The 20,816-nt window shown below is 43.4% G+C and overlaps 1 protein-coding gene across 1 annotated transcript in view; it reads left to right on the top strand.

The window, feature by feature from the left end:
* The window catches only part of TRABD2A (TraB domain containing 2A), an 80,168-nt gene extending 60,401 nt beyond the window's left edge, over positions 1 to 19,767 (top strand). The window contains 4 exon segments of the mRNA XM_025050892.1: positions 10,718 to 10,808; positions 16,118 to 16,188; positions 17,122 to 17,361; positions 19,257 to 19,767. Of these exon segments, the coding sequence (XP_024906660.1) occupies positions 10,718 to 10,808; positions 16,118 to 16,136 (110 nt within the window). The 3' untranslated portion in view covers positions 16,137 to 16,188; positions 17,122 to 17,361; positions 19,257 to 19,767.
* The last annotated feature ends 1,049 nt before the right edge of the window (positions 19,768 to 20,816 follow it).

Genomic DNA, 20,816 nt, shown 5'->3' with positions numbered 1-20,816 from the left:
ACTCTTTCATGATAAAAACACTCATTGAAGCAGGAATAGAGGGGAACTTCATCAACCTGTTAAAGAGTTGCTGTGAAATTCCCACATTAATTCCCATCATATTTAATAATGAAAGACTGAATGCTTCCCCCCTGAGAATGAGGAAAAAGACAAGGAAGGCTGCTGTCACCACTTCTCTTCAACATTGTGCTGAAGGTTCTAGCCAGGGAAATTAGGAAAGGAAAAGAAATAAAAGACATTTAAATTGGAAAAGAGGAGGTAAACTCTCTTCTCAGATGATATGGTCTTGTGTATAGAAAATCCTCAGTATTATAAATTTTACCTAAAAAAAAAAACTTTAAACAAATAAACAAACAAATAAAATTCTAAGTAATCCACCAAAAAACTGTTAGAGCTAATAACTGAGTTCAGGTTACAATAATGCAGGATATAAGATCAATATATAGAAATCAGTTGTATTTCTATACTCTAGCAATAAATAATCTGAAAATGCAAGTAAGAAACCAGTTCCATGTACAACAGCATAAAAAATAGTTATGACTAAATATTACAAACAAAGTGCAATTTGTATAATGAAAACTAAAAACATCATTAAAAGGAATTAAAGAAGACCGCAAGAAATGGAGACCTCTCATGTTTTCATGAATTGGAAAACAGAATAACTATTGCTATGATGGCAATATATTCCCCAAATTGAGCTGCAGGTTCAATGCAATCCTTATCAAAGTCTCAGCGGATGAAAATGTTTTAAAATTAGATTGTGCTGAAGGTTGCATAACTTTGTGAGTATCCCAAAAATCACAAAATTGAACACCTTAAGAAGATGTGTTTTATGTTACATGAATTATACTCAAATGAAGCTGTTGTTGAAAGCTGAGGGGTTGGGCTCGTATGTTGAAAAGTTCTGCCAAAACAAATCACAGTTTCTACCTTCAGTGACTCCTCTGAGTCTGTAAGTGGGTCTCCTCCTCTCTTTCAAATTCCACTTTTGGATCACGCACTGTGCTGTGTAGCTCTGCCCATGTCCAGCCTGTCATAAGTGGCTTTCTCTAACAAAGCTGTTAGCCAGAGCCTCGCCTAGCAGGCAACTTGACAGGTGTCAGACCACAGATGGCCCCGTGGCTCTGCCCCTGGTGAGGATGATGGCCCCCTTTTATTAGGATATAGCCCATGGCTTTGTCCCAGTGGTCATGCTGGGTCTCATCAGATGGAAAGCGCCCAGTGCTGGAGCATGTGAGAGCTGAATGCATAAGGCCACAGGCAGCTTTCCACTTCTGCCAGATTCAACTGATCTCTCAAGAGCTTCCCTGATGTCCAGTGTGGGAATAATGGGGCCCTGGGAGCAGGGAAAAATTGGGTGCTCTGAAATGACAGTGTCCTGCCCTGTGGTGTGCTGCTGTGCCAGGTGCGTTCTGGGCCAAAGCAAGGCCAGGCAATAGAGTGGCTGGTGGCCAGTGGGCAGGTTGGACCTGAGTAGGCCCTCTGGATGGAGATTATGTCTGATGGATGGCACAGGTGATATTGCCATATCTAAGCTTGACTAATTCGCTGGGCGCAATTCATCATACTGCTGTAGTGCTAGATAGACACGTCACAGTTACTGGGCACTTTGGGTGCCAAGAGTGGCCTGGATAGCTGCCAGGGCCAAGTGTTTTCCTGGGGCTGCTTTCTCTACCACCTGAGTCAATTTCTCCTTGTGCCTTCTGAAGGCTGAGCTTATCAGAGGGAACCACAGAAATCAAATTGCTCCCAAACTCAGGCTTGGCAGTGTAATATTTTAAAATCTGTGCATTTAGCAAACTTTTAATTGTAAAGTGAGGATAACAGTAACACCAGGAGTGTGGCAGCATGAGGGATCTTCCCCGATCTCTCCCCATGGAATTACAATAAGCTGAACAGCTACAGTCCAACAAATAACACCCAACTTGCACACAAGCACATCTGAGAGTCTGCGCATCAGAGCATCTGAAGGTAGGCCAATCGTGTAAGTCAGGGAGGTGGAAAGAGAGAGGAGAAAAGACACTGTGGGATGAAGCCCAGAGCTCCCTGCAGGAAGAGGGGGAGGGAAGAATTATGTGGCAGTTTCTTGGCTCTTTGAAGCACTGAACAGTCCTGCCTGAGTGATTAGCATATTCCACGTGGCCAGTGATCAGAGCAGAGAGCAGGGCAGAGACTGAGTGGGAAAGGTGATAGTTGTGTCTTAGAAACCGCCTTACTCCACTATCCAAGAGTATATTCACACCCCGCCCCTATCCTCCCAGAGCTAGCACTGAGCCTCAGGGGAATCTGCTCAACCAGTACTGAAACATACACTTTAGCCCGTCCCAGTGATAGGGGTGGAGATATAGAAGCAAGACAGCTAAAACTTGAGGGACAGCATTACCAGAAGGAAAAGAGCTACACACACAGCTGGTCTCTCCCAATCCACCCCACCCTCATTCAGTCAGGCTGATTTGAAAGGAAGTAGTGGATCATCGCATCTGACTGCTGGGGCAGTACCGGGACTTCAGGGCCTTTTCAGAGGCTCAGACCCCTATTGCCCTTAACATTCTCCCATGGGGGTGGAGCCCTGGGACTGAGATGACCTGGTCACAGAAGAGACACACAGCTCACTAAAAAACAAAACAAAACAAAACAAACAAACAAAATCCAGGTTATTTTAACCTAAAAGCAGAGATCCAGGAGTCTTGAGCAGTGCGGGAGATTTGGACGCCACCTACTGGAAATCAAAATAAAAACCTTATCTACCTGCTAAAGAGAGATCTCTATATAATAAATTTTCTTTAAAAAGCTGAGTAAATACCCATTAATGCCTAGGCTAAGAAATAGTCCATCAAACACCATGAACAACCGAGATGACAAGGCAGCTCAGAAGGGAAATGAAAAATTTCCAGAAAATAAGATTAAATGACAGAGAATTCAAGATTGCACTTCTGAAAAAAAACCTCAGCTAGTTGCAAGAAAATTCTGATTGACAGTTCAAAGAACTTAGAAACAAAAATCAACAAACAACAAGAATACTTTACCAAGGAGATTGAAACTCTGAAAAAAAAACCAACTAGAACTTCTGTAGATGAATAATTTATTAAAAGAGATGAAGAATGAAATAGGAAGCTTAGAACATGGAGCTGGCCAGGTGGAGAAAAAATTAGTGATATTGAAGACAGAAATCTGGAAATGATGCAGAGGGAAGTAGAGAGAGAGTTGAGAGTGAAAAAAATGAAAGAACTCTACAAGAACTATCTGACACCATCAGAAAAAGCAACATAAGAATACTGGGTATACCAAAAGGAGAAGAGAAGGAGAAGAAAACAGAGGGCATATTCAAACAAATAATCTAAAATTTCCCAAACCTATGAAAAGAACTGGATCCTTGAAATTAAGAAGCAAACAGAACACCTAATTATTTCAACCCAAAAAGGCCTTCTGCAGACATATTATATTAAAATTGTCAAAAATTAATAACAAAGAAAGTTCTCAAGGCAGATAGGGAAAAGAAGGTGATAACTTATAAAGGAAAATCCATTAGATTATCATTGGACTTTTCAGCACAATCTTTACAAGCTAGGAGTGAGTGGAACCAAATATTCAAACTATTGAAAGAGAGAAATTGCCAGCCAAGAATAATATATCCAACAAAGTTCTTCTTCAGATATGAAAGGGAAATAAAGACCTTTTCAGACATACAGAAGCTGAGGGAATTTTCCGCCACACGGCCTGTATTACAGGAAATACTAAAGGTGGTTATTCTGCCTGAAAAAAAAGTAAAAATATCCATAACTATGAGTAAGATGACTAACAGGCAGACAGAAATCACCAATAAAAAGGCAGAGTAGCAGTTTGGATCAAAAAACAAAAACCAAATTTATGCTAAATAAAAGAACAGAACAAAACAAAAAGAACTAAACAAAATGGAGACAAGCAACCTACCAGATAAAGAGTTCGAAACACTGCTTTAAGGATGCTCAATGAACATAGGAGAAGAGTAGATGAACTTAGTGAGAACTTTAACAAAGAGATAGGAAAGATAAAAGTGGAGACAGAAAACATAAAAAAGAACAAGTCAGAAATGAAGAATACAATAACTGAAATGAAGACTACCTTAGGAGGAATTAATAGTAGATTAGATGAAGCGGAGAATCGAATTAGCGAGTTAGAAGATAAGGTAGCAGAAAACACCCACTGGAACAGTAACAAGAAAAAAGAATCCAAAAAATATGAGGATAGTTTAAGGGGTTTCTGGGACAGTATCAAACATACCTACATTCACATCGTAGGGATACCAGAAGGAGAAGAGAGAGCAAGGAATTAAAACCTATTTCGAGAAATAATTTCGGAAAACTTCCTTTACCTGGTGAAGGAACTAGACACATAAGCCCAGGAAGCGCAGAGATTTTTCAAACAAGATAAATCTAAAGAAGCACACACCAAGACAATCATAATTCAGAATTTAAAAGTTAAAGATGAAGAGAGAATCTTAAAAGTGGCAAGAGAAAAGAAGTTAGCTACGTACAAGGGAGCTCCCATAAGACTGTCAGTTAATTTCTCAACGGCAACTTTGCAGGCCAGAAGGGATTGGCATGAAATATTTAAAGTGATGAAAAGCAAGGACCTACAACCAAGATTACTCTACCCAGCAAAGCTATCATTTAGAATAGAAGGACAGATAAGAACTTCCCAGAAAAGAAAAAGCTAAAGGAGTTTCTCAACACTAACATACAGGGAATGTTAGAGAGACTTCTTTAAGAAGAAGAAGAAGAAAAAACAGTAAAAATATGAACATTAAAATGGCAATAACTACATATCTTGCAACAATTACTTTCAATGCAAATGGATTAAATGCTCCAATCAAAAGAAAGGGTGGTTGAATGGATAAGAAAACAAGACCCTTACATATGCTGCCTATGAGAGTCTCATTTCAGACTGAAAGACATACACAGACTGAAAGTAAAGGATGCAGACAAAATAGACTTTAAAACAAAGTCTATAACCAGAGCAAAGCAGGACCCAGTTATCTCACTTCTGGATATTTATCTGAAGAAACCTAAACACTACTTTTAAGGGACATGTGAATCATATGTTCATTGCAGCATTATTTACATACAATAGGCAAGATGGAATATTACTAGCCATAAAATCTTACATCTGGAATTACATAATGGATGGACCTGAAGGGTATTGTGTGCTTAGTGGTGTAAGTCAGAAAAAGGGAAATGACATATGTGGAATCTAGAGAACAGGATAAACAAACAAACAACAGAAATAAGCTCATAGATATAGAGAGCATTTTGATGGTTCTCAGATTGGGGGGTGAGGGTGTTGGTGAAAAGGAGGGGATTAAGAGGTACAAATTGGTAGTTACAAAATAGTCATAGAGATGTAGAGTATAGCATGGAGAAGATAATCAGTAGTATTGTAATAACTATGTATGGTGACAGATAGGTACTGGATTTATAAGGGTGATTACTTTAGCATGGAGAAGATAATCAGTAGTATTGTAATAACTATGTATGGTGACAGATAGGTACTGGATTTATTAGGGTGATTACTTCAATAGTTATAGAAACATCTAATCACTGTGTTATACCAGGAACTAATGTAATATTGTATGTCGAGTATAATTGAAAAAAATAAAAAAATAAAAATAAGAAAATAAAAAATAATAAAAATAAAATAAAATAAGATTGAAATCATACCAAACATATTCTCCAACCTTAATGCTTTGAAACTGGAGATCAACTGCAAAAAGAAAGCAGGAAGAACCACAAATATGTGGATATTAAACAACATGCTACTGAAGAATGACTGGGTCATAGACGAAATGAAAGGGGAGATCAAGAGATACATAGAAACAAATGAGAAAGTATAAAATATCAAAACTTTTGAGACACAGCAAAAAAGTAATAATAAGAGGAAAGTTTATGTCATTACAGGCCTATTTCAAGAAACTAGAAATATCCCAAATAAACGACCTAATATTATATCTTAAAAAACTAGAAAAAGAAGAACAAATGATGCTCAAAGCAAGCAAAGAAGAAAGGAAAGAATCAAAATTAGAGTAGAGTTAAATGAAATTAAGAAAAAAAGACTACAGAAAAAATTAATGTAATGTAAAAATTAATGTAATGTAATTAATTTTCTTTGAGAAAATTAGTAAAATTGATGAACTTACGGCTAGACTCAGTAAGGAGTCTAAAGAGAAAAAGAGAAAGGACACAAATAAAATCAGAAATGAAAGAGAAGTTACAAAAGATACCACCGAAATACAAGGATCATACAAGAATACTATGAAAAATTATATGCCACCAAATTTAATAACCTAGAAGAAATGGACAAGTTCTTAGAAATATACAACCTTCCTAGACTGAATCATGAAGAACTGGAAAATCTAAAGAGACTGATCAAAAGTTTGGAAATTGAAACAATTATCAAAAACCTTCCAGAGAGAAAAAGTTCAGGACCAGATGGCTTCTCTAGTGAATTCTGCCAAACTTTCAAAGAAGATTTAATACCTGTTCTTCTCAAAATTTTCCAAAAAAGTGAAGAAGAAGCAATCCTTCTTAACTCACTTTATGAGGCCAATATTACCCTGATATCAAAACATGGTAAAGACAACACAAAAGAAAACTATAGACCAATATCTTTTATGAACACAGATGAAAAAATCCTAAACAAAATACTAGCAAATTGAATACAGTAACACATTAAAAAGATTATATACCATGATCAAGTGGGTTTCATCCCAGGGGCACAGAAATGGTTTAACATACGCAAATTGATCAATGTGATACACCACATAAACAAAATAAAAGGATAAACAAAATAAAATTCATATGACTTTATCATAAACAAAATAAAATTCATATGGCTATATCAATAGATGAAGAAGAAGCACTTGACAAAATACAGCATCCATTTATGACTGAAACAATAAAATGGGTATAGAAGGAAAGTATCTCAACATAATAAAGGCCATATATGATAAACCCTCAGCTAACATCATATTAAATGGTGAAAAACTAAAAACCTTCTCTCTAAGATCAAGAACAAGACAAGGCTGTTTGCTATTGCCACTATTATTCAATATACTATTGGAAGTCCTAGCTAGAGCAATCGAGCAAGGGAAAGAATAAAAGGCATCCTAATAAGAAACAAAGAAGTCAAATTGTCCCTTTTTGTGGATGATATGATTCTCTATATACAAAACCCTAAAGACACCACTAAAAACATATTAGAAATAATAAACAAATATGGTAAAGTTTCAGGGTACAAAAATCAATGTACAAAAATCCAAAGTGTTCTCATACTCTAATAATGAATTTTCAGAAAAAAAATTAATTTCTTTTGCAATTGCTACAAAAAGAATAAAATACCTAGGAATAAACCTAATGAAGCATGTGAAGGACCTATACACTGAAAACTATAAGACATTATTAAAAGAAATTGAAGAAGGCACAACAAAATGGAAATATACTCTGTGTTCACGGTTTGGAAGAATCAACATAGTTAAAATGCCCTTATTACCTAAGTGTTATACAGATTTAATGCAATCCCCATCAAAATCCCAACAGCATTTTTCAAAGAAGTAGAACAAAAAATCATCAGATTTGTATGGCAGCACAAAAGACCGCGAATAGCCAAAGCAATTCTGAGAAAAAGAGCAAGGCCAGAGGTATCACTCTGCCTGACTTCAAAGTATACTACTAAGAGACAATAATCAAAATGGCATGGTATTGGCAGAAAAACAGACACACAGCCCAATAGAACAGAATTGAGAGTCCAGAAGTAAACCCCCAGATATATAAGCTAATAATTTTTAACAAAGGAGCCAAAAATGTACAATGGAGAAAGGAAAGCCTCTTCAATAAATTGTGCGAGGAAATTGGAAAACCACATGCAAAAATGAAACTGGACTGCTCTCTATCATCATACACCAAAATTAACTCAAAATGGTCAAAGACCTGAAATAATACATTGCATAAAAGAAAACGTAGGTACTAAGCTCATGGACCTTGGATTTAGAGAGAGTTTTAAGAATTTGACCTCAAAGTCAAGGGAAATAAAAGCAAAAATAAAAGAATGAGACTATATCAAATGAAACAGGCTCTGCACAGCAAAGAAACCAACAAGACAAAGAGGCAACTATCTGAATGAGAGAAGATTTTTGCAAACAACACCTTCAATAAGAGCCTAATATCCAAAATATATAAAAAACTCATACAACTCAACAATAAAAAAAAAATCCAGTTAAAAAATGGCCAGAGCATCTGAACAGACACTTCTCCCAAGAAGACATACAAATGGCCAACAGACATGTGAAAAGTTGTTCGACTTCATTAGCTATTTGGAAAATGCAAATCAAAACCACAATGAGATACCATCTCATCACACCTGTCAGAATGGCTGTCATCAACATGAGAAGTAATAACAAGTGTTGGAGAGGTCGTGGAGAAACAGAGACCCTCATACACTGCTGGTGGAATGTAAATTGGTACAGCCACTATGGAAATCAGTATGGAGTTTCTCAAAAAACTAAGAATAGAATTACCATGTGACCCAGCAATCCATCTTCTGGGTATTACCCAAAAAACTTGAAAACATTTATCTGCAAAGATATATGCACCCTGATGTTCATAGCAGCATTATTCACGGTGGCTAAGACATGGAAATGACCGAAGTGTCCTTCAATAGATGATTGGATAAAGAAAGTGTGGTACATATGTACAATGGAATATTACTCAACCATAAGAAAAGATGAAATGCTGCCATTTGTGACAACATGGATGGATCTAGAGATTATCATGCTAAGTGAAATAAGTCAGACATATGATTTCACTCACATGTGGGATATAAAAGTGAAAGCAACAAACGAATATGACAAACAGAGGCTAATGGACAGGGACAGTGGATTAGTGGTTACCAGAGGGAAGTGGGGGAGGTAGATAAGGGTAAAGTGGGTCAAATATTTGGTGACAGAAGGAACACACAATGCGATATGCATATGGCATATTGTCGAATTGTACCCTCAATAATTTTAATAAAAAAATTAAAGAAAAAGATCTGAAAGAAAAAAAAAATAAAGTGAGGATAACCTAAAACTGAAAGCCCCAGAGCTTTAAAATCAAATAGCAACTTTTGCCATGGGAATCTGGAGATAAAATTTAAAAGTGAGAAATGTAGTTCAGCTTGAGTGGGAGGTGAATTGAAGTCAGACAGAACAGTTCGGTTTCGTAATGACAAAGCATTGCTAATACAGGCTGTTTTTTCTCTTGACAAATACTTTTTCCATTCCTAATTGGCTGAGAGTGTAGACTCTGGCGCCAGACCTCCTGGGTCCAAGCTACAGTTTGCTTAATTTCTTTGTGCCTCTTCCTCATTTGTAAAATGGGGGTAATAACACATTTACCTTATAGGGTTATTGTGGGTGGCGTTTGTTAAATGGTATGTAAAGTACTGAGAATAGTACCCTGTACCTTGTAATACTCAGTAAATAGTAGCTATTTTTATTATTGTGATTACTTTCTGCCATGTGACCTTGGTAATGGCTTGGGGAGTGAGGTGGCAGGAGCACGCTCCCCTCTCTTCCAGTCTAGGCATAACCTATATATGAGTTTGCTGCACTTCTGCACTGGGGCTAATTAGGGCCTTGTCAATGTCTCTTTCATCTGAGTTGCCCTTTATCGGGGGGTCACAGACTCTACAGTTGGACCCAAGAACCTAGTAGAACCCAGTACCTTAGCCACAAACACTGCCCGAGGCTCCCTAGGCTTCCAACGGCTGCTGCAACTTCAATCTGCTTAAAGCTGCGGAGTCAGGACAAAGGAGAAGCCTACACACCAGACGTCTGCCTCTCCTGAAGTTTGGATGTACCTTCATTTCCCTTTCCAGTCTCCAGCTGTTGAGTATTCAGTTGCCAAAATTGCATAGACTCTGCAGCCAAACTGCCTGGGTTTAGATTCTGCTGTGCCACTTTTTTGAATTTATTTTACTTCAATTTTCTATTTTAATGTGGAGATAATGATGCCTCTAAAGTTCTGCTGCATCAGAGGATAATGTGCTGTGGTTAGCCATTTAGGACATTAAAGTGCCATAAACTGTCACATTGTAAAAAAGGGACATTGTAACCCCAGAGGATCGTGTCAGTTCTAAGCATCAAAATCTGAAAAGAATGAAGATGAATCCCAGGATCTACCCTTGGCCTTTAAAATATTTAAGATGCCATTGTTAGCTTACCTGGTGCTCTTTGCTGCTTTTTGTTAGAAAGGAAAGAAGGGAAATAAAATTCAGATTGAGGTGTCCAGCTATGGTGGCTTCTGATAAATGAAGGTTTTTATTGTGCATTTATAATTATATATAGGACAAGGGGCTCAGGTCTCAGAGGTGGTTTGTTTATACAAATGAGAATGGTCAGGAATGTTAGCACTGGACTCAGTGGTGGAAGATTGGGGTTTGGTGTCCAGGCACTACCCTTAGTCGTGTGACCGTGGGCAGCTCACTGCACCATTCTAGTCCTCAGCGTCCTCATCTCAACACTACTATCCTGCCTGGCTGGCAGGGCTGTGGGGTGGCCTGATTGCAGAAGCCGTTTGAAACTGTACTGGAATGGACACAGGGGAGGGGGCTTGTCAGGGTTATTTCTTCGTTCTGGGGTCTATGTTTGGGGTTATGTTTGGTGGTCATGAAAGCTGCAGCATTTCTGATTGTTTTCTTACTGCAGGTCATTTCATGGGCAACAACACAGTGCTCAATGTTTTGCTACGTGAAGGCTATGAGGTAGAACACGCCCCTGCTGGACGACCCATCAACAAGTAACCTTCCCGTGCTTCTGTGCTGGCTGGGGAGCAGCTGGGGGAAAGGAGTGGATGCCCACAGGGCTGCCTGGGCGCCAGGGTGGGCTATATCCTGAGGGGCTCCAGAGTGGCCCCCAGCATGGCATGACTCTCTGGCCTAGAAATGGTCACTCAGTGGACACTTAGCACCCAGCTCAGCTGGGTGTCCCCTTGGCAGGGTTGGCTGGCCTGACACTGTGGGCAGAAGAGACTACACTGGCCTTTTCCTCAGCAGTGCTTAGGGCAGACAAGAAGGTGAAGGGAAGGTTGCTTCATGGTCCTAGGGGCCTGTGGAGGGTTGACCAGGCTTAATGCTCAGTGCTCTTCTATCTGGGCTTTTAAGACATTTCAGGGAGTCAGATGGTAGAATCAATCATAAGATAAGATCAGAAGGGCTGGAGGCACTGGGAGTGCCTGTCAAACCGACCTGGGGCAGGAGCAAAGTCTCTTCTTTTTCTCTGAGCTGTTTCCACCCCCTGGGTCTGTTTATTTCTCAGTTTTACTCAGAGCCACCCCCTGGCCCTGTGGATCCTTCTGTAAAGAGCTCAGGAGGCCCAGTTCCCCACCCTTCAGCAATGCTGTTGACCCCCTCTCCCCTGGCCTCCCCGATAGTCTACCACCCATTTCCTGTTCTAGTGAGCACAAGGTGGTGCTTCCCTCCTGCTCTGTACTAGTTTGCTAGGGCAGCCGTGACAAAATATCACAGACTGGTGGCTTAAACAACAGAAATTTAATTTCTCATAGCTCTGGAGGCCAGAAGTTCAAAATCAAGGTTTAGTTTCTCCTGAGGCCTCTCTCCTTGGCTTGCAGATGGCCTCCTTCTCATTGTCCTCACATTGCCTTTCTTCGATGTGCATGCAATCCTCGCATCTGTGTCCAAATCTCTTCTTAAAAGGACACGGATGGAATTGGATTAGGGACCGCCCTAACGGCCTCATTTTAACTTAAGCACCCCTTTAAAGGCTCTTTCTCCAGATAGTCACATTCTGAGGAACTGAGTGTTAGGGCTTCAACATATAAATCCAGGGGGATGCAATTTAGCCCGCTCTCCATTCCTCTAGCCCTACTCCCTGCAGATTGTGGTTACCAGAGCCCCCTCCTAGCAGAGATCTCAGCTGGACCGAGAGTCCTAAGGAGGAAAGTGCCCCGTCCCTCTGCTGAGGAGATGGAGAAGGGGCCCCTGCTGTCATGTCTGCCTGATGGCTGCCCTTCTCCTCTTTCCCATCGGAAGACCCACCTTCACCTCATGGCATTTCAAGCCAAGTCCTCACCCTATCCCCTGACTTCAGAGGGGTCTCCCTGAAAGTCCAGTTTCCGTCCCAGGAGCCATGATTCTCTCAGCGTCCTTTTCAGTGGGATAGCTTGAATGCACCCTCAGCTCGTCTTACCCTCCCCTCTCTTCATACCCTACGTTCAGTGTGTAGCGCTTTCTGGTTCACAAATGCCCTCAGCTGAGACTCGTCCTTTTTCACCTTTACCGGGCCTCTGGCTTCCACCATTGAAGCCTCTCTGGCATTTACTCCTCTTCTCCACTTTCATGACCATCGCCCTCCGGTCCATTCTTTACTTTTCTGTGGGACTAATCTTGTGAGTATCCCTCACTCAGAACCCCTCAGTGGTTTCTTATCGTTTTCTTTCCTAGTCCAGATCCCTCCTGCTGATGTCTTGGCACCCAGACTCTGCGTTTTCCCAGCATAGATATACTTCCTGCATCAGAAGACCTTCTGTCCTGGCCACTGCCTCTCCACCTTTGCTAATGTTCCTTCCCCTGTCTGAAGCGCCCTCCCCTCCTCCCCCCATGGGAAAAATCTTGCCCTTCCTTTGGTCAGCTCTGCTGGCTGCTCAGGTCTCCACCCATCCCTCCCTCCTGTTCTGGAGGGAGAGCCCAGCCCTTAGTGGCTCTCTGCTTGTTTTGAGGGAACTGTGGATTTTTCCTCACCTATTGGACTATATGCTCCTGGAAAGTGGGGTGGGCTGATTCCCCTGATTCCTTCTCAGCTCCCAGCCCCAGACTGACTGATGGGGTGGAGCTCGACACACCATCCTTGGGGGTGCTGGAGAGGGCCCTGCCTGGGAGTGTGTATGTGTGTATTTTGCTAATTGTTCCAGGCTCCCTAATTTTGCCTCTATCCTGATACCTGTCCCTAGGGGAAGAGAGGTCAGGAGTCATTATTTTAAAAATAGTTCCATGAGATTCCGATGCACAGTGAGGGCTGAGAAGCAGTGCTGTCATCACACTAGGTTGCTCACACTTCCCAGGGGAAGAAAAGAACATTTATTGATTGATTGTCAGGCAGTATCCAAGTTCTCACAGACTCCAGTTAATCTTCAAAACCTGCCTGTGAGGTGGGTGTTTCTTCTCTTTACTTATAAAGAAACTGTGAAAGGTGACATAGCTAATCAGAGCCAGGATATAGTTTGGACCACTCCGCCTGCACAACCCTTCTCTTTCTGCCTTTTCTTCTCTCACTTTTACTTTCCAGTCCTTTTGTCTTTGTTTCCTCTGCCAGAAATTCATTCACTGCCCCTACCTCCTATTCTGTCTGAATCTGTGAGATCAAGTGCATATGCCAGCTTCTTCCTTTTTCCAGCCCGGGTTCACCCTCTTGCATGATCCCAAGGAACTTGGTGTGTGCTTCTGCAGTAGCTATCCTGGCCCCCAGCACAGAGTATGTGCTCCATTAGGGTAGAGTCCAAGAGTTTTTAGTGGTGAACTTGCCTATAGCACTCCCAGGTGAGGCCATGAGGGGCCATGAAGTCTCCACAGGAGCTCCTGTTCAGGAAGGAGCTAAGGGCCTAGAGCAGGGAAAGTGCCCACAGTGAAGGGGTGCTGAGGAGGACAGGGCAGTGGCTGTGGAGATGCCTGCTTTCTTCTACCCTTCCTCAGCAGCCATGTGACAATCCTGGAGGATGATTCTGATCATATGAATCTGGGGCAGGCTGGTGTGGGTAGGGGCAGGAAGGCTGCTAAATGGTGACCTAGCTTACCCCAGGCCCACCAGCCTTTAGGGCTTGGGGTAGATAGAGGTGAAGGTAACTGGAAGCCTCTAGCTCTACCTGTAGCAGGCTAGAATATACAGGCAAAGCTCCTGGCTGTGAAGCTGCCCTCCCCTGGGCATAGCAGTGGAAGGGATGGGGCCCTGTTGGGTGGAGGGTTTAGCCACTACCCTGCCCCCTAGGATAATGGATGCTGTATTAGTTTTTTTCTTTCCATTTTTTTTTGTTGTTGTTGCTGCCATAACAAATTACTATAAACTTAGTGACTTCCAACAACACAGATTTATTATCTTACATTTATGTAGATCAGAAAGCTGACACAGGTCTCATTGGGATGAAGTCAAGGTGTGATAGACTTGCTTTTCCTTCTGAAAGCTCTAGGGGAGAATCTGTTTCCTTGCTTTTTGCAGCTTATAGAAACTGCTCACATTCCTTGGCTTGTGGCCCCTTCCTCCATCTTCAAAGCCAGCAACATTGTATCTTTTGGAGCATTCTTCTGTAGTCACATCTCCCACCAACCACAGAAAGTTTCTCGGGTTTAAAGGGCCCACATGATTGATTGAGCCCACCCAGATACTCTGGGATAATCTCCCAAGTCCTTAATTTTATCCACAAAATCTTTTTAACCATGTAAGGCAATATATTCACAGATTCTGAGAATTAGGATGTGGACATTTTTGGAGGTCATTATTTTGCCTACCACAGATAACAGTGAGGATCTGGGAAATGTCCCTTTGGCTACAGAGTGGGGCACTCCAAGGGTCTGGTCAGCTCTGCCCAGGTACGTACATCACCAGACAGAGGACTGGGAGAGAGGGGGCTGCACATGAAGCGCATACTGTGTGAAGCATGGCACATGGACTGTTTTAATCCTCACAGCAACCAGGTGAGATATGTCCACTTTACAGAAGCAGCAGAGCTCGGAAAGGCTAATTATCTAGCCCAAGCCTCCATGCCTGGCTTTTTCTTGGATACCACATGTCTTCTTGTTGGGGTATGCCCAGGAGAGAGGCCATGTTAACCAGGGTGTTTCTTTCTTGGTGATGCCTATGGAATGGGTAATGTAGGCAGGGGACAAGCAGTCTGTCGGCACAACAACTGTCCTATACTGTGGCCAAAATGACCATGGGCCAAACCTTCATGAGTAACTCGAGGGTTAGCTAAACTTTGGGAATTCAGATGGACCCAAACATGGGAACCTGGAACCTAAACATGTGATAGGATGCTTAGACCAGCCCAGTGCTCTGGGATGGATTGGGGTGTGTTCAGCAGTTGGAATTTTCTATTCCCAACAGAGAAGTAGCCACCCCTACCACACCTTAAGCCTGTGTCTGAGTCCGTGTGAGTAGCTGTCTCTAGGATCTCTCCCTGAAAATTATAGTGACTAATCTATACTCTTCATATTTTCTACAGTGAGCATGGATTAGCTTTATAACCTGAAAAAATCTGGACGATGAATATTATTTGAAAATGGCACTGAATCCTTCCTTGTTGGGACCTTGGGCAAGCCAGTTTATTTTCCTGCCTCAGTTTCCTCAACTGCAAATGCACGTTATGATTCCCTAGGACATCAAATATGAGAACCATAAAAAGCAGAAGTAATGCTTATTTTTATTGGATACCCTTCTCTCCCACTGTTAACTTGGTTCTCAAGCCTTGGCCTGGGCTCCCTGGAGTAACTGGGCTGAGGCCCTTCTTGTGTCCATTGTGAGTTGAACAGAACCAAGGCTGTGACTTGCCCCACTGTGAGAATCCACTGCTTGAAGCCATAGAGCCCAGCCCTAGTGAGTTTGAGTCCAAGTTCCTTGCTAAGTAAAAGCAACAGACTTTTTTGAGTATATTGTGTACGAGGGCCTGTTTGGGTTATACAGGGGTCAAGGATGACACAGACTAGTCTCTTCCACAGCAGAGGTTCTGGGAATGGGAGCTGCCTGACCATCTTCTCCTGAACCCTCTGGGAGGCCACCAGAATCTTGGACAGTACTTGGTTGGTGACATACTTTCCCTTTTTAGGTCCCAGTTTCTTTGTTTGTAGAATGAAGAGGTTCATGTAAGTGGTATAACACTATGTACCAGACACTGTGCTGGGCCCTGGAGACAGTGATGAATCTGGCTGGTCCTATGCTCCAGGGGCCTTCTAACTATGACTATCTGTTTCAGGGGTTCCGGACTCAGGTTCGGAGTAGGAGCCCATTTTCTTTCTTTGCCGTTTGAAGAATTCCCTTCTTTTATTTTTGTTTGCCCCCTGCCCTTTTTTTTAATCTCTTACATTTCCTTTCTTCTTTACACAGGGCCGTGAATGCTAAGTGACTTCTCAGGTTCTGTCAGGTTGTGGATCAGAACTGAGGCCTGCTTCCGGCAGGTAGGTGTTCATCAAGTCTGAATCAGAGCAGAATGGTTGAGTTCTTACATATGCTGGTCTGCTACCCCTGCACTGTTGGAGGATGCATGTGGCATATCTGGTGCTCCCTCTCCTCGGGCCCCTCACTGCCTATGCCAGATGACAATGGGATTGACCTCTAGTGGCCAGGATTCTTTTCCTACTGCCCGCCCCCACCTCCACCTCTTGACAAAAGTCTTGTTGTAGGAGGAAATTTGGTCCTTCTAATGGTTTATTTCCTCACTGGACGGGTAGTTTTTTGTTTTTTTTTTTTTGGTGAGGGAAGGCAGGGGAGACTGTATTCACATTTGGGGAAAACCAGAAGCAAGTTCGAGTTTCTCATCAGTTGTGAAAAACATATGTTCTTTTGAGAAAGATGGTTATGGTCAGACTAGGGTAAGGTGGTTAGAAGCCAGCCCTATGAACACTAGCAGTTCCTCACCTGGGTGACTACCAGCAGCCAAAGAGCCTCTTTCTGAGTAGAGCCCTTCAAATGGCTCATGAGGGATTAACAGGGGTAAGGGCCACCTCGACTGTTCTAAGTAAATGGCATTTTAAAGACTTCACCTCTCTTTTAATGCTGTAATCTTCTGTGACTTTCTAGACCGTGGTGACCCATTTAGGGAAGAGCAATAATTATATGCAGCTAAAAATAAATCTTATATTTCCTCCCCAGGGCTGGGAGATTTGGAGAGAGTATGATGAGGGTATATGAGGGAGAAATAACGGTGTTAAAGTGATCAGTTCTCAAGGTGGCTTTGAGAACCTTGCGGTCCCTAGCTTCAGCATTACCTGTGAGGTCCTGAGCCTTAAGCTGGGTGGTGGTGGTGGTGGTGGTGTGGTGGGGGTGAGGGGGGCGCCGCCAAGCTGCGTGACTTTCCTTTGAATCCTTCTTCCTTCTACCCTTGTTTACAGAGAGAAGAGTAAAAGTCCCTTATTGCAGCCCCTCCTCCTCTGGCATCTTTAGTCTGAAAGCACCCACCCCGGAGGCACTGGTGCCTGGAGCTGGGTGGGCAGCGCACTTACTGTCTCCACCCCGTGTGTTGCTGCCTAGAAGTGCCCACCTGCGGGGCGAGGCACAGAGGAAGTTTCAGAAGAGGCGGAGGTGGCCACAGTGGAGGCTGTTCAGTGACCTGTGGTCCGACTGGAGGAGAGGTGAGACGGGTGGTTTGGGCAAGGCTGGGCCGGGGCAGCCCGGAGCCCATAGCCCACATCCATCCTCACCCCAGGAGTCCAAGTGGGGAGCAGCCCAGGAAACCCCAACAAACTGCTTAAGGGGTAGGGGCTCAGTGCTCTGGTAGGGATGAGCGCCCCCATCATCCCTTTAGTCAGGGCCCTGGGCACCGATCCTCTGTCCACTGTGACAGAGACGAATTCAAATTAAAGGTCGTTGCTTCAAGTCAAGGTAAAGGCAACATGTTTATTTTTGTTAAAGAACAAATGGTGGTGGCGGCAGGGGCATGGATGGATCTGTTAAAAGTTAACAGATCAGAGTAGAATGAGGCTGGAATAAAAGTTGTAAGGAGCTTGAGTTGCCAGCTCTTTCTCCATTGCAGGGAGAATTGCATAGTTTTGCAGAGCTGGAAGCAACTCTGCAGGAATGAGCTTGTTCGGCCCCACATTTTACAGGGAGCGTGGTGACCACAGGATGTATACACTCTCTGATTAGGTGGGTTAGAGGTGGACAGAGGAGCCAAAGGTGGTGACCCTGCCTGGTCTGCCCAGCTGAAGGCTGGTGGAAGAACTACACCGGGGGACCTGGGATCCAGGATCTAATTCAGTTCAACCCAAACTGATTGAGTTCCTCCTATGTGCCTGCTGTCGTGTTTGATGCTGTGGCTTTGGAGTGAACCAGATGGACATTGGCCCTCTGCTTTCACGGGGCTCACAGTCGGCGGAGGAAGCTGGATTTTGAGTTGATTATCCGCAAGCGAAGTGTATGGTGCTGTGGGAATGTGCTGTGTGTGTGTTGGAGGTTACTATTTAGGGTTGGGGGTCAGGAAGGCTTCCTGGAGTAAGGGGCTTTTTGGCTGATGTTGAGTAGCATCTGAATAAAGTGGAGCCCAGTGAATAGAGCTTCTGAATCTGGATCAAGAGATTCAGGGATCCAGGGCTGAATAGGTGCCCAATAATAAATGTTGAATGAACAAACAACTGAACAAGGAGGGAAGGAGTTCCAAGCAACTCAGATAAAGTCATTCAGATAAAGAAGCTCAGATAAAGTAATTCTGGTTGGAGCCTGGGAGGTCAAGGGGGAGTGGTGTGAGATGGACCCAGAAAGGTTTATGTGCAGTGACAGAGCCTCGTGCCTGAGGGAAGGAGGCAGCCACTGAACGGTCTAAAGTAGGCATCTGGGATTTGCCACAGAAGCCGGCAGCCAAAGGGACCTGGAGAGCAGGGACAGATCCTTTCGGTGTCCATGTTGCCCATGGTGCCTGACTCCTCTACTATCATTCATTGACGGAGGGATAAATTGACTCGTTTAGGACTTTTAAAAATCTGGGCCATTTCCTTTCAAGGTGCCATGGAGTTGGGCCCTTTACACCTGAACTGAGCTGAAAGGACCAGGTGGGCCTGAGGTCGTGAGCACCTCAGCTCATACTGTTTGGACCTGGGATGCCTTGTGTGACGTTCACAGCAGACCTGAGCTGGAGTAGGAGAGAGAGCCAGAGACCCAGGGAGGACTCTTCCTGGCTTGGCTGTGCCTCTGTGCGTGGTCAGTGAGGAGGGTCCCTGCCTGAGATTGCCTAGAGGCTAATGATAAGCAGATTTGACTCGGGCCTTCTTACATCTAGAGTTTTAATAATTTTTGAACCAAGAACCAAACGGCCAGGAGAGAGTCGCCCAATGTGTCAGTCTTAGTGTCTGTATTATTTGGTTTTGTTGTAGCCATGGTAACGAGGGTCGAAGACACAAGAAACGTATTAACACATTAAGATCCATTTTGGTCTTTAAAGAAGGGAGATGAAAGGAAGCTGTGCTGGCATGGGGGACCTTGGAGGATCCAGCGACTACTTCTGTGTCTAAGACTCTCTTCCTTTGCCTCCTAGTGCTATGGTCCCACAACTCCAGGCTCCTGGACAGGCACATCTCCACCGAGTTGCAGCTCCCTCACCCTGGGCGCTCCCACCACAGCCCGGTAGTGGCCAGCAGGGCCTGTCTCTCTGGACTCCTGTGTTCTGGGTGCTGGTTCTGGCTTTCCAAACAGAGACACCTCTCCCGTAATGACTGGAGGAGCCAGGCCAAGATCCTGACCCTTCGGACTTGAAGGACGGCCATTTCTATCCTCCATGTGCTGGTCTGGCCTTGTCAGGCCCAATCCAGGAGAAGAAGCTCAATCAAAACCAGTGCTGATTCTTCTCTTTCCAAGAAGTGACTTTGGGTTTTCCAGCAATGCTTGGGGTAGGTGTACAGTAATGTAATGAACTGTATGAAAATATTTGTAAATATTAGATTATGTGAAAAAAATTAAATGCCTTTTTTTGTGTGTAGATTTTTTTCTCATAATGTGTATATATCACCGCTTCACTCCCAGGCCCTATTCCTGGGCCGTCCTGCAACTTTGGATCCTGACCCACTTTTCCTTCCTTCCTGCTGCTCTTCTCCCCATTCACTCCTGGTTCTGGATCCAGGGGAGTCAGTAGGCTATATGGGGCCTTTGTTCTGCTCCCCTCTATTCAAGGTCTGATGAGTACGGTTCTTCCTGTACTCTTGTCAAGTGCTTTCATTATGTGTAATATGTGAGTGTGTCACTGACGTGCTAAGGACTGGATGGACAGGTAGGCTTTGTCAGGTGCTGTGCAAGAAAGTCATTTTCAAATGCTCCCTGCTCCTGTCTTGTGATTTGTTTATTATTTATATGTCTATGTCTTTTCCAAATAAAATCTTATGGGGAATCTCTATATAAAATGAATAAGAGTAGAACTGTACCAGTTGAGTCTGAAATGGGAACTTTTAGCCTTGTCCAACTGATCTAGAACCCTCCTCCTCCCACCCGTACCCTGCTCCCACCGTGTTTCCAGACCAGTCTCCCACATGTGGCAAGGTTTCCCTCTGGGCCTCCTGGGCCTTTTAATAGCTCACAATCCAGAGGGTCTTCCTAGGAATTGGGTAGGGTCGGTATGAAGTGGATGTCTTTGTCCCTAACCTGGTTTAGGGTTAGCTGGAGTGCCTGGGTTTGCAGCTCTGTGGCCTTCCCTTCCTTTCCAGAGGCTTTCTTGCGGGTTCATTCTCAGTCGTTCTCAGGGCCCAGAAGCTCTTCGGGGGTCTCATGGAAAGAATGATGTGTTGGCCCTCAGGATCATGTCCACTAGCCTATACTGCAGGGTCGGAGGACTAATCTTTCCCAGATTTCTTTGCTGCTATGACAGATTCTCCTAATGAGATATACTTATGTGAAGTTGGAAGGCAGAAGACCTTTCTCTTCAGTAGTGGTGGCAGTTATGTGCAGGTTCCAGCAGACACAAGTTTGTGCAGTGGCCAGGCTCTACATCCCACTGTTTAGGCCTCTGCTTCGCGAGCCTGGTGTAGTGGTGAGTTGTATGGTTTTCTGCAGCTTTCTGACCTCAAGTTACAGCTGCTCTGGTGCCCAGTGTCAGCCCTCTTGCTTC

Source organism: Pteropus alecto, unplaced genomic scaffold (genome assembly GCF_000325575.1).
Source record: "Pteropus alecto unplaced genomic scaffold, ASM32557v1 scaffold117, whole genome shotgun sequence".
Classification (NCBI taxonomy): domain Eukaryota; kingdom Metazoa; phylum Chordata; class Mammalia; order Chiroptera; family Pteropodidae; genus Pteropus; species Pteropus alecto.
This window is presented reverse-complemented; position numbering and strand designations above follow the sequence as displayed.